At 45.1% G+C, this 15,000-nt stretch overlaps 1 protein-coding gene across 1 annotated transcript; it reads left to right on the top strand.

Moving 5' to 3' along the window:
- Positions 1-3,089: 3,089 nt before the first annotated feature.
- On the top strand, positions 3,090-7,370 carry LOC148784338 (uncharacterized). The gene is made up of 3 exons (XM_088877135.1): positions 3,090-4,325; positions 4,410-5,681; positions 6,714-7,370. Exons 1-3 carry the CDS (start codon positions 3,090-3,092, stop codon positions 7,368-7,370), a joined length of 3,165 nt encoding a protein of 1,054 aa, XP_088733261.1.
- The last annotated feature ends 7,630 nt before the right edge of the window (positions 7,371-15,000 follow it).

The following is a 15,000-nucleotide window of genomic DNA, read 5'->3' as shown; positions in this document are numbered from 1 at the left end:
AGCCTCGGCCGTCCTCATGGCTTGGGCGTGGCTTGTGTTGGCCTTGTTTTGGCGGCGAGAGTCCGGCGAGCTTTTCCGGCGGGGCGCTTGAGCGGGGGTCTACGGTGTTGCGTGCGGCCGATGCCCATTTGCATCGTGTGCGCCGAATGCCTTCCCGTCCGCAACGGCAAGCCGTCGGGGGCGAGCTTCGATTGCGATTTGCTAAAACATGGCCAACACAAGCCCCGTCCAAGCAAAGGTTGGTCGGTCGGTCCGCTTATGCTTGTCGGCCTCCCCCCGCATAAGCGGACCGATGTGGGTGCCATCGGGATTCGACGGTCGGGGGTGTTTGTCGCCGCTTGTGGCTTGCGACGCTGAAATTAGTAGCTTGTGGTGGGTGAAGTGTCGGCAATCCCGGCATGCAAGGCTCTCGCTCGGGAGCTGGGGTATGCTTTTGGGTGCGCTTGCTAGTAGCCCGTTGCCTGCGAACATGGAGGCGTCAAGGGCGGCTGCGACGGCTTGCACCCCCGCCCGTCGGCTCCCGGTGGCACCCACATAGGGCGGGTGTGGTCGTCGTCGTCTGTTGCCCGCGACCCCGAGATCAGTAGCACGTGGCTGGCGAAGTGTCGGCAATCCCGGCATGCAAGGCTCCCGCTCGGGAGCTGGGGTATGCTTTTGGGTGCGCTTGCTAGTAGCCCGTCGCCTGCGAAAGTGGAGGCGTCGCACAGGCAAGTCGGTCCGGTCCCTAGGTTTGTGCTCCTCGGTTCCCAACTCGTGCTTCGTCCCGAATCTTCGTGCCTACCGGGGCATGCTTGGGCGTGCTTGCTGCCGTTCGCCTGCCGCGACGCTCGAATGCGTCGTGGGACGGCGGGCGTTGGCTTGTGTGCTCGGGCATTGCGTACGTAATGGGCGCGTGAGTGGTGATTGGCGTGTGTGGGCATGTTGGATCCCTGCTCGGGCAGCAACAACATCCCCCGCAAGCCGCTTCAGTCGTCGGCCCAAGCGCGCTCCTGCCTTGGCCGCGGTCGGTTTCCTGTGTTGCATACCTATCGCGAAGGCATTCCATTTTCCCGAACGTCCCGTTTTCGCCCTGCGCTGCACCCCTCGGGGCCGCGGCGCGAGGTGGACCTCAAGGCGCCCGCTGTGTCCCACGTCCCGCGCACGGCCGCACGTGCCCGGGTCGTTGGCCCATTGCGTCGTCGCCCGATCTCTCGGATGCGGAACACACGGTGGGTACGAGGGCCTCGGCCTCTGTTTACCCCGAAAGCAAGCGTTCGACGCTTCGTGCGAACGATGCCCGCCACCGTTTTGGGCTCGTCCCATGCGGGCGGCGGAGTCGGTGAGGAATGCTACCTGGTTGATCCTGCCAGTAGTCATATCCTTGTCTCAAAGATTAAGCCATACATGTGTAAGTATGAACTAATTCAGACTGTGAAACTGCGAATGGCTCATTAAATCAGTTATAGTTTGTTTGATGGTACCTGCTACTCGGATAACCGTAGTAATTCTAGAGCTAATAGGTGCAACAAACCCCGACTTCTGGAAGGGATGCATTTATTAGATAAAAGGTCGACACGGGCTCCGCCCGTTGCTGCAATGATTCATGATAACTCGACGGATCGCACGGCCCTCGTGCCGGCGATGCATTATTCAAATTTCTGCCCTATCAACTTTCGATGGTAGGATAGTGGCCTACTATGGTGGTGACGGGTGACGGAGAATTAGGGTTCGATTCCGGAGAGGGAGCCTGAGAAACGGCTACCACATCCAAGGAAGGCAGCTGATAACTCTGCAATTATAATGATTTTATAGCAATTTAATCTTCCTTTTTAAGCCAAAATATTCCTAATTGTGTGATTTTATTGCATATTCAGCAAAAAGGAAGATTACAAGGACGTTTCTGCAAAATTGACAAAGTGCGCCCACGCTTAATGGAGTAGTCAACTCGGGATAAGGATAAGCACGAACGATTTCCCCAAGAGATAAAGGAATCAAGTGTTTAGATTTAGAGAGGATTCTTTTGAGCTTATCTTTTGTAATCTATTTACCTTTTTAGAGTTTATCACGTATCTATCCCCCCACTACGTTTAAATTCGTAGGGAACTTTTGTTATAAATAGGGGGGATCCCTTCATTAGAAGACATTCAGTTTTTATGTTAGAACTCTATAGAATTCTCTGTTCATCTCTTCTCTTTTATTTTATTTTACTACCGGAATTAATGGAATTCTACTTTCTAGTATGTTCTTCCATTAATATGTCCGGCTAAATTCCTTATTCCCTGGTTAAGGTATGGTGATTGCTTGATTCCTATCATGTTGTGAGATCTAATCTGCGTTCTACACTTGTCAAACAAATATTCATGTTATTCTCTGTGCTTTAATTACAAACATCTGATTTATGAATGATTCGGCCGGTTGTTCATTATCAAGAAGGTTTGCTTAGCTAATTGAACTTTATAAATCCGTGTAATTGTTTATTTAGTTCAATACTTAGTGGCAACGTAGCATGATTAGTTATGTCACAGTATTTAATTATGTTATGGGGAATGCATGATCTAGTTTAAACGAATTGTCCTCGTAGGAGTTTGTTGATTAGAATCAGGCCTTTCTAATTCTTAATGCTGTTAATAGATTAAATCTTGTGGACGCTCCCAAGGTTGTCTGTTAATTAGAGATCTAGCCAACGGTCGTACCTTGGCTAACGAAAAGGTAAGGAAAGGTGAGGTTGTTAGGTCGTACCAACGACCATAACTGGTTTATTTGTCCATACATGTGTTATTCTTGCATCAATGATCAACTCACGAGAATCAAGCATAATCCTAGCCTTAACCGGGAAATCTCTCTCTCATATCTCTATCAGGTATTTTTAATTATTTAGTTTTTGATCATATCTCTTTATCAACATCCTTCCCCTATTATTTTCCATATTTCTAAAAGAAATTAGCTTAAAACCAATCCCTGTGGATCGACCCTACTCCCACTTTCACAAGTGTAGTAGGAATTATTTTTGGTGACTTCGACACTCATCAAATTTTGGCGCCGTTGCCGGGGATTGGCGTTTTTAAGTATATTTCTTTATTTTCTTTTATTACTTGATTTTATCACCATTGATGCCAAGGTCTTCTCGTACAGGTAAATTGGTATACGATCCCGAAATCGAAAAGACCGCACGAAGGCTTCGTCAGGAGACTAAGCAACAATTGGAAGGAATATCCGCTCCATACGAAGACAAAGAAGACCCGACTTTTGAATTTGAGGAATCCATAAGCGAATCCAAAGAAGAGACAATGGCTTTGATCCCTGAAAGATCGATCAATGACATGACGTCACCCGATCTAAACCAACAGCCACTGTGCATTGAATACCCCGACTTAGAGGTAGATTTTGAATTGAAATCTGGATTAATTCATTTACTTCCTACCTTCCGTGGTCTCGCAGGTGAAGATCCACATAAGCATCTGAAGGAATTCCATGTGGTATGTTCCGGAATGCGACCACAAGGCATAAGCGAGGAACAAGTCAAATTGAGAGCATTCCCCTTCTCTCTCGCCGATCAAGCGAAAGATTGGTTATATCTCCTACCTTCAGGATCCATCACAAGATGGAACGATCTCAAAAAGCAGTTCCTTGAGAAATACTTCCCTGCCTCAAGAGCCACAACAATCCGAAAGGAGATCAGTGGAATTCGACAATACGCGGGAGAAAGCCTTTTCGAATATTGGGAAAGATTCAATCGACTAGTGGAAAGTTTTCCCCATCATCAAATCCCGAACCACCTGTTGATCCAGTATTTCTATGAAGGCCTATCAAATATGGATAGAAAACTGATAGATGCGGCAAGCGGCGGAGCATTGTTCGACAAAACCCCCACCGAGGCGCGTAAACTAATCTCGACTATGGCATCCAACACGCAACAATTTGGGGTTAGACATGATGATCCACCTAGGAAGAGCAACGAGGTAAGTAATCTTGAAGAACGTTTAAGTCAACTAACAACTGTTGTTGAAAAAGTTGTTGCAGATACTTACCAGCAAGTCAAAACATGTGGTATTTGCACCTTAACGGGGCACGCTACCGACATGTGCCCAACTCTTCAAGAATCAACTACCGAACATGCCGACGCCGTAGGAGGATTCGCCGGACAACAACAGCGGAGATATGACCCTTTCTCCAAAACATACAACCCCGGATGGAGGGACTACCCGAATCTGAGTTACGGCAACCAACACTTTCAAAAACCTCAATACCGACCACCTCCACAACCTAACCCCACGCCCAGCACATCCCTCGAAGACATGATGAAAGCGCTAGTGACCAACACACAACAATTTCAGCAACAGACCCAGGCAAGCTTCCAACAATTCCAACAAGTCCAACAACAGACCCAGGCGAGCTTCCAACAATTCCAACAAGTCCAACAACAGACTCAGACGAGCATTCAAAATCTAGAATCTCAAATCAGTCAATTGGCGTCAACTGTTGGTAAGCTCGAGTCCCAAGGTAAGCTACCTTCTCAATCTGTTATTAACCCTAGACAAAATGCTAGTGCTATTACGCTTCGTAGTGGAAAAGAACTGCAGGAACATGTGAAGGAAGATAACACAAAACGTGGGCACGATGCGGAAAGAAAACCGGAAAAGGAAATTGAGGTCCAACAAGAACAAACCGAACATGAAGTGGATCATCCGAAGCCTTTGGTAACTAGACCACCCTTCCCAGAGAGATTCACCAAAGCGAAGAAGGAAGAGGAAGAAAAAGAGATTTTTGAGACATTCCGCAAAGTAGAGGTAAACATCCCTTTGCTCGATGCCATCAAGCAAATACCCCGATACGCGAAATTTCTCAAAGAACTATGCACTAGCAAGGGAAAACTCAAGGGAAACGAACGGGTAAGTATGGGGGAGAACGTCTCTGCAATTCTCCAACGAAAACTACCCCCAAAATGTAAGGACCCAGGTACGTTTTCCATACCTTGTAAAATCGGCATGATTGGAATAAAGAAGGCTATGTGCGATCTTGGGGCATCTATAAATGTTATGCCACTAACCATTTTTGAGTCTTTGAAAGTTGGTCCTTTAAAGGAAACGGGGGTAGTTATCCAACTTGCAGATCGATCTGTAGTCTACCCGGAAGGAGTCTTGGAGGATGTTCTCGTACAGGTAAATGAATTAGTATTTCCTGCTGATTTCTACGTATTGGATATGATGGAAGACAACTCCCCCAATTCCACATCAATCCTGCTAGGAAGACCATTCCTTAAGACGGCTAGAACAAAAATCGATGTGCACAGTGGAAGTCTCACTATGGAGTTCGATGGTGAAATCATAAGATTCAACATCTATGAATCCATGAGGTATCCAACTGACTTACCCACCGCTCTTCTTGTAGATATTTTTGACCCTTTTGTGCAGGATTCCATAGCAATAAGCAGCGAGGACCATGTGAAATATGCATTAGAAGAAAGCCTCACGTTGGAAAAAGCAAAAATTTTGGAGAAAAAAATGATCATAGATCCAAACATCGGTGACACCGTTTTTGAACTCGACTCCCTTCGAATTTTACCTACTAAAACTGCTTTCATCGAATTACCGCATTCTCACACTAAAATTGTTCCCTCCATATTGCAGGCACCCGCATTGGAATTAAAAGAGTTACCAAAACACCTCAAGTACGCATTCTTGGGGGAGAACAAAACACTACCGGTGATCATCTCAAGCAAGCTCACCGATCTTGAGGAGGAAAAACTTATCCGGGTACTTCGCGAATTTCGAGAAGCCATTGGATGGACTATTGCCGACATTAAAGGTTTAAGCCCTTCGACGTGCATGCATAGAATACTCCTAGAGGAAGGCACAAAACCTTCAAGGGAAGCACAACGCCGGTTGAACCCTTTGATGATGGAGGTAGTAAAGAAAGAAATTTTAAAACTTCTCGATGCAGGTATGATCTTTCCAATTTCTGACAGTGAATGGGTAAGTCCAACTCAAGTAGTACCTAAGAAAACAGGTATTACCGTAGTCGAGAATTCTGTTGGAAATTTAATACCCACACGCGTTCAAAATGGGTGGCGAGTTTGTATTGACTATAGAAAGCTTAATGCCGCCACGAGAAAAGACCATTTTCCACTTCCATTTATAGATCAAATGTTAGAAAGATTAGCCGGTCAATCTCACTATTGTTGTCTTGATGGATATTCAGGTTTCCATCAAATTCCAGTGGCACCGGAAGATCAAGAGAAAACAACATTCACATGCCCATTCGGAACCTTCGCCTATAGAAGAATGCCCTTTGGTCTTTGCAACGCACCCGCTACCTTCCAAAGATGTATGGTTAGTATTTTTTCCGACTTTGTTGAACACTTTATTGAAGTTTTTATGGACGATTTTACCGTCTACGGAAACTCATTTGAAGATTGTTTGGGAAAATTGACTAAAGTACTTGAAAGGTGCATAGAAAAAAACCTCGTTCTAAATTATGAAAAATGCCATTTTATGGTCGATCAAGGTTTAATTCTAGGACATATCGTGTCTTCTAGGGGGATAGAAGTAGATAAGTCTAAAATAGACGTCATAAAATCTTTACCTTACCCCGCTAGCGTGCGGGAGATTCGTTCCTTTCTTGGACATGCAGGATTCTATCGACGGTTTATAAAGGACTTTTCGAAAATCGCCCAACCACTGTGTGCGCTGCTGCAAAAAGACGTCACTTTCACATTTGATGAAGAGTGCATGAAGGCCTTTGACAAGTTAAAAGATTCCCTAACGTCTGCACCGGTGATTCGTCCACCTGACTGGAATCATCCTTTTGAGATAATGTGTGACGCTAGTAATCACGCCATCGGGGCTGTCCTAGGCCAAAAGATTGGAAAAGATCCCCACGTGATATACTACGCATCACGGATGTTGGATAGCGCTCAAAGCAATTACACGACAACGGAAAAAGAACTTTTGGCTATTGTTTTTGCTTTAGAAAAATTTCGCCACTATTTACTTGGAACTAAAGTTGTCGTGTATTCTGACCATGCAGCGTTGAGATACCTGTTGTCAAAGAAGGAGGCAAAACCACGATTGATAAGATGGATACTGCTGCTACAAGAATTCAATCTAACAATCAAGGACAAGAAAGGGGCGGAGAACCTCGTAGCTGACCATCTTAGCCGATTGGTCACCGACGAAAACCCACCACCTCTAAACGACGAATTCCCGGACGAACATCTCCACACCATTCAAGGAATCACCCCATGGTACGCTGATATTGTTAATTTCTTAGTCACTGGTGTCTTACCACGAGATTTAACTAGAGCACGAAAGGATAGAATCAAAAATGATGCCAAACATTATGTGTGGGATGACCCTTACTTATGGAAGTTTTGCTCGGATCAAATCATTTGAAGGTGCGTTCCTGAAACTGAAATCCCCTCTATTCTTGAGTTTTGCCATTCATATGCATGTGGGGGCCATTTTGGACCAAAAAGAACAGCACGAAAGGTACTAGAATGCGGCTTGTTTTGGCCAAATATGTTTAAAGATGCATATCTATTTTGTAAATCTTGTGAAAATTGCCAAAAAGTAGGTAATCTTGGCCATCGTAATCAAATGCCCCTTTCCCCAATACTTGTGTGCGAAGTATTTGATGTGTGGGGGATCGACTATATGGGCCCCTTCCCCTCTTCTTTTGGCAAGACTTACATCATTTTAGGAGTAGATTATGTGTCTAAATGGGTAGAGGCAAAGGCCACTCGTGTCGATGATGCTAAAACTGTCGTGGAATTTGTCAAGGCTAACATTTTCTCTAGGTTTGGTATACCAAGAGCAATCATAAGCGACCGAGGAACACACTTCTGCAACAAGGTAGTCGATGCATTGTTTAAGAAATACAACATCACGCATCGAATCTCGACCGCCTACCACCCCCAAACGAATGGCCAAGCAGAAGTCTCCAATCGAGAGATCAAGTCCATACTCGAGAAAACGGTGAATCCTAACCGAAAGGATTGGAGTACACGCTTGGATGATGCACTTTGGGCTTATCGTACGGCATATAAAACACCCATAGGTATGTCCCCTTATCGTTTGGTTTATGGTAAATCTTGTCACCTCCCTGTCGAACTTGAGCATAGGGCGTATTGGGCGATCAAGCAATTCAACTCGTCAATGAACGAAGCGGGAGGGCAAAGAAAGTTGCAAATACAAGAGCTCGAAAAATTACGAAATGATGCTTATGAGAATTCGAAAATCTACAAAGAAAAAGCAAAAGCATTCCATGATCGCACCATATCTCGGAAAGAGTTCGTTGTCGGACAAAAAGTTCTCCTCTTTCATTCTAAGCTCAAGTTATTTCCGGGTAAGTTGCGTTCTCGTTGGATTGGACCTTTTATTGTTACTAATATTTTTTCTCATGGTGCAGTTGAAATCAAGAGCCCCACGACTCAAAAGGTATTCAAGGTGAACGGACATCGGCTCAAGCCTTTCTACGAGGGATTTCAAACATCAACAGTCGAAAAAATTCAACTTGTGGATCCCGCAATCACCTAAACGAATTCCTCTTCGTCTAGCCAAAGACGTTAAAGAAAAGCGCTGCATGGGAGGCAACCCATGAAATCCCTATCCTCTCCTTCCCTCTTTCGTTTAATTTTAGTTTTTTTCATTATTTTTGGATGGCTGAAAAACAGAGTTGGAGACGCCACTAAGCGTGCCCACGCTTAGTCGTTCTTCCAACACTGTCCGCATCCCCTCCCAAAAACAGATTTGGAGATGCGACTAAGCGTGCCCACGCTTAGTCGCACTTCGTAGACTGTTCGCATCATCCTACAAAAATAGATTTGGAGATGCGACTAAGCGTGCCCACGCTTAGTCGCACTTCGTAGACTGTTTTTCACCTTCAATTCCCCTCTTCATTTTTATTTATTTATTTGTTCAAAAAAAAAAAAAAAAAAAAAAATCAGAAAATCGAAAAAAAATGTATGAACTCTCCAAAAGGAATAACAAAGGCATAGTTCAAGGAATTGTCAAAAGATCTTGAAGGGAGATTAGTAAACTTTGAGAGCTTCGAATTATTGTTCACTCGAATTCTTTTGGTGCTCTAATTAGTTTCTTGGAATTTAACCTCATTATCCTTTATCCTACCCCAAACCAAAGCCCCATTACAACCAAAATAAAAGACCTTTTGATCCATATATGTGCATATTTCAAAAGTGGTGGAGATGTGGTGTATAGGCAAACCTATGGTGAAGCACTGCCGTAGTAAGTGTCGAGAGATACACTTGAGCCATATATACACTTGAGAGAATGGAAAGTGGAGAGAAAATAGTCCACTAGTTTTATGCGATTGATTTTGATAATGGTCATCACGTGGAAACTTGTTTGATACATGTTGAACTATCTCATTCATAAAGCATGTCATTTACTTTGCACATGATTACAAACTGCCTTGAGTAGTTTAAAATTTGGAGGGATTTTTGAATGCATCTTGTTTTTGCTTGAGGACAAGCAAATGGCTAAGTGTGGGGGTATTTGATAACTCTGCAATTATAATGATTTTATAGCAATTTAATCTTCCTTTTTAAGCCAAAATATTCCTAATTGTGTGATTTTATTGCATATTCAGCAAAAAGGAAGATTACAAGGACGTTTCTGCAAAATTGACAAAGTGCGCCCACGCTTAATGGAGTAGTCAACTCGGGATAAGGATAAGCACGAATGATTTCCCCAAGAGATAAAGGAATCAAGTGTTTAGATTTAGAGAGGATTCTTTTGAGCTTATCTTTTGTAATCTATTTACCTTTTTAGAGTTTATCACGTATCTATCCCCCCACTACGTTTAAATTCGTAGGGAACTTTTGTTATAAATAGGAGGTATCCCTTCATTAGAAGACATTCAGTTTTTATGTTAGAACTCTATAGAATTCTCTGTTCATCTCTTCTCTTTTATTTTATTTTACTACCGGAATTAATGGAATTCTACTTTCTAGTATGTTCTTCCATTAATATGTCCGGCTAAATTCCTTATTCCCTGGTTAAGGTATGGTGATTGCTTGATTCCTATCATGTTGTGAGATCTAATCTGCGTTCTACACTTGTCAAATAAATATTCATGTTATTCTCTGTGCTTTAATTACAAACATCTGATTTATGAATGATTCGGCCGGTTGTTCATTATCAAGAAGGTTTGCTTAGCTAATTGAACTTTATAAATCCGTGTAATTGTTTATTTAGTTCAATACTTAGTGGCAACGTAGCATGATTAGTTATGTCACAGTATTTAATTATGTTATGGGGAATGCATGATCTAGTTTAAACGAATTGTCCTCGTAGGAGTTTGTTGATTAGAATCAGGCCTTTCTAATTCTTAATGCTGTTAATAGATTAAATCTTGTGGACGCTCCCAAGGTTGTCTGTTAATTAGAGATCTAGCCAACGGTCGTACCTTGGCTAACGAAAAGGTAAGGAAAGGTGAGGTTGTTAGGTCGTACCAACGACCATAACTGGTTTATTTGTCCATACATGTGTTATTCTTGCATCAATGATCAACTCACGAGAATCAAGCATAATCCTAGCCTTAACCGGGAAATCTCTCTCTCATATCTCTATCAGGTATTTTTAATTATTTAGTTTTTGATCATATCTCTTTATCAACATCCTTCCCCTATTATTTTCCATATTTCTAAAAGAAATTAGCTTAAAACCAATCCCTGTGGATCGACCCTACTCCCACTTTCACAAGTGTAGTAGGAATTATTTTTGGTGACTTCGACACTCATCAAATTTTGGCGCCGTTGCCGGGGATTGGCGTTTTTAAGTATATTTCTTTATTTTCTTTTATTACTTGATTTTATCACCATTGATGCCAAGGTCTTCTCGTACAGGTAAATTGGTATACGATCCCGAAATCGAAAAGACCGCACGAAGGCTTCGTCAGGAGACTAAGCAACAATTGGAAGGAATATCCGCTCCATACGAAGACAAAGAAGACCCGACTTTTGAATTTGAGGAATCCATAAGCGAATCCAAAGAAGAGACAATGGCTTTGATCCCTGAAAGATCGATCAATGACATGACGTCACCCGATCTAAACCAACAGCCACTGTGCATTGAATACCCCGACTTAGAGGTAGATTTTGAATTGAAATCTGGATTAATTCATTTACTTCCTACCTTCCGTGGTCTCGCAGGTGAAGATCCACATAAGCATCTGAAGGAATTCCATGTGGTATGTTCCGGAATGCGACCACAAGGCATAAGCGAGGAACAAGTCAAATTGAGAGCATTCCCCTTCTCTCTCGCCGATCAAGCGAAAGATTGGTTATATCTCCTACCTTCAGGATCCATCACAAGATGGAACGATCTCAAAAAGCAGTTCCTTGAGAAATACTTCCCTGCCTCAAGAGCCACAACAATCCGAAAGGAGATCAGTGGAATTCGACAATACGCGGGAGAAAGCCTTTTCGAATATTGGGAAAGATTCAATCGACTAGTGGAAAGTTTTCCCCATCATCAAATCCCGAACCACCTGTTGATCCAGTATTTCTATGAAGGCCTATCAAATATGGATAGAAAACTGATAGATGCGGCAAGCGGCGGAGCATTGTTCGACAAAACCCCCACCGAGGCGCGTAAACTAATCTCGACTATGGCATCCAACACGCAACAATTTGGGGTTAGACATGATGATCCACCTAGGAAGAGCAACGAGGTAAGTAATCTTGAAGAACGTTTAAGTCAACTAACAACTGTTGTTGAAAAAGTTGTTGCAGATACTTACCAGCAAGTCAAAACATGTGGTATTTGCACCTTAACGGGGCACGCTACCGACATGTGCCCAACTCTTCAAGAATCAACTACCGAACATGCCGACGCCGTAGGAGGATTCGCCGGACAACAACAGCGGAGATATGACCCTTTCTCCAAAACATACAACCCCGGATGGAGGGACTACCCGAATTTGAGTTACGGCACCGTGTGGCTAGCAGTCCGCAGACTACTTCCGCCAATAGCAACACACCACCGAAAACCCGACGGGCACTAGCACAGCACACCGACAGGAATAGCAACAGCAATAGCAACAACAACAACAATAGTAAGCAAGGTGCAGTACGAAAGCAGTAAATTGAGCACGCGGTTCAGAAAGTAGATTTCATTGCATTGAATGATTGCATATACATTGTACAACGATGTTAGCGCAAGGGGATCGCCTTGAGGGGGACACTAGCACGTAGACTACACCAAGGTTCGAGAACTCACTCCCCCCTATAATAGGCTTAAAAAAGTTTTTCCTATTGACAACAGTAAACATTGAAAAAGCTGAACATCGCACCTCAGGAGGCCTAACGTCCCCCTGAGCAAACAAAAGTATTTACAACGTACATCAAGTACAAGACAAAAGACCAACGCCTAAAAACTCTAAGACTGCGGAAGCCTAGCGTCTGGGCGAAGGTTGTTGGTCGGCCGAGTAGAGCGGTTAGGTGGCCGAAATGTGCCGAATGTGCGTCAAGGGTGCCGAGTGCGCGGGCGGCCCTTGACATTCTCCCCCACCTGAGATGGCGACGTCCTCGGCGCATGAGAAGCATGATACGCTTCGACAAGAGGTAGAAACGCCTTGAGGTTCGTCACCCGCTCCCAAGTGTTCTCCTCGCTGCTGCATCCCCTCCATTTCACCAAGTACTCCGTGTGGTTGCGCTTTGCGGTACTCATAACTCGGTGATTTAGGATAGCTTCAGCCACCTTCTCCTTAGTCTTCGTTAATTCAAGTTGCGGGCGGCTGGGCTGATTGCGGGCATCGTCCTCCTTGTCTGCTGAATATTTCTTTAGCTGACTCACATGGAAGACGTTATGGATTTTCCACCAGGAAGGCAACTCTACCTTGTAGGCCACCGTTCCAATACGCTTTATGATAGATAAAGGGCCAACATATTTTTGCATCAACCGAGTATCTCTCCCCCTTGATGACTTCGATAATCTTGGGTCTGGGACCTTCACCATCACAAGGTCTCCCGCATTGAACTCGATGAAGCGACGATTTTGATCAGCATACTTTTTCATCCGCTTCTGAGCTTTCTCCAGGCAACTTCTGGCGATGTCAACGTTCTGCTTCCATTCCTGGGAGAAGCTTCGGGCGAGAGGGGATCTCACACTTTGTGGGGAGTCGAGAGTGTGAGGGAGGAGCGGTTGCTGCCCAGTGACAATTTCAAAAGCGCTCTTGTTGGTCGAAGAGCTCTTTTGAGCATTGAAGCACAACTGAGCGACATCCAAGAGCTTCACCCAATCCTTCTGCGTACCTCGCACAAAGTGCCGAAGGTATTCCTCCAACATCGAATTAAAGCGTTCCGTCTGGCCGTCAGATTGTGGGTGATAGCTCGAGCTCATAGAAAGTTTGGACCCGAGGATTTTGAATAGCTCGGTCCAGAAGACGCCAGTGAAACGGGAGTCCCGGTCACTGACGATGTCCTTTGGCAGTCCCCATTATTTGACAATATGCTTGAAGAAGAGATGAGCCGTCCCTTCTGCCGTAACGTGTTTTGGGGCTGCAATGAAAGTCACATACTTGGATAATCGGTCCACCACGACGATAATAGAGCCTAAGTCTCCCACCTTAGGCAATGCAGAAATATAGTCCATGGATATGCTTTCCCATGGTCTCTTTGGGATGGGCAATAGTTGCAGCAGACCTGCCTTCTTCTGATGGTCTGCCTTATCCTGCTGGCATATCAGGCAGGTGCGGACGTAAGTCTCCACGTCGTCCCGCATCTACGGCCAATAGTAGGCCCTCTGCACCAAGGCATAAGTACGCTCCTCTCCCTGGTGTCCCGCCCAAAGAGTGTCGTGGCACTCCGAGATAAGTGATTTCCTTAGGTCCCCACCTTTCGGCACATATAGGCGGTTTCCCTTGGTCATCAGCAATCCATCTTCCAACCAAAATTGCCGAGCTTTGCCCTGCTCGACAAGCTGGATCAGGCCTTGCGCTGCTGGATCTTTCGACAATAACTCCCGCGCCCGATCCCTGATAGAGTTGGCAACTGCGCTAGAGGAGAGCGCTGCTACCGACCCCAAACTCGCCAAATCCGCCCTACGGCTTAGGGCATCTGCCACATGATTGCTGGAGCCGGCCCGATACTCCAGCACAAAGTGAAATTCCGACAGCAACTCCTGCCAGCGTGCCTGTCTACTGGTCAGCTTCGGCTGCGACATAAAGTGACTTACCGCAGTGTTGTCCGTCCTGACCACGAAGTGAGAGCCCAACAAATAATGCCGCCATAATCTTAGGTAATGAACGACGGCTAGTAGTTCCTTCTCATGCACCGAATAGCGCCGCTCAACATCTTTAAGCTTCCTGCTCTCAAAGGCAACTGGATGGCCATCTTGCATTAGGACCCCTCCTAACGCAAAGTCTGAAGCGTCTGTCTCCACCACGAACGGCTTCGACATGTCCCGTAAGGCTAGCACAGGATCTGTCACAATTGCTTTCTTCAAATTGTCGAAGGCGACTTGGCATTGGGGTGTCCAATTCCAAGTCTCCGTCTTCTTCAATAAATCCGTCAGGGGCCGGGCTATCTCGGAGTAGCCCTTCACAAAACGCCGATAATAATTTGCCAGCCCAAGAAATGAGCGCAAGTCATGAACGTCCTTCGGCAACTGCCACTCCTCAATAGCCTGAACTTTCTTGGGGTCCATTCGTATGCGTCCTCTCTCCACAATGTGTCCCAAGAAACTGATTCTCTCCTGAGCAAACGAGCATTTCGACACCTTCGCATATAGCTCGTGCTCGCGGAGTCTCGTCAGAACCTGCCGCAGATGGTCTACATGCTCGGCCAAGGTTCTGCTGTAAATCACGATGTCGTCCAGGTACACCACCACAAATTCATCCAGAAAACCATGGAGTACCTGGTTCATTAGCGTGCTGAAGGTTGCGGGAGCGTTCGTCAGGCCGAAAGGCATGACAAGGAATTCAAAAGCTCCATACCGTGTGACCACTGTCGTATTCGCCTCATCGCCCTCCTTGATTCGGACCTCCCAGTAGCCCGACCTC

Source organism: Sesamum indicum, linkage group LG13 (assembly GCF_026168435.1).
Source record: "Sesamum indicum cultivar Baizhima isolate 11 linkage group LG13, ASM2616843v1, whole genome shotgun sequence".
NCBI classification, from domain to species: domain Eukaryota; kingdom Viridiplantae; phylum Streptophyta; class Magnoliopsida; order Lamiales; family Pedaliaceae; genus Sesamum; species Sesamum indicum.
This window is presented reverse-complemented; position numbering and strand designations above follow the sequence as displayed.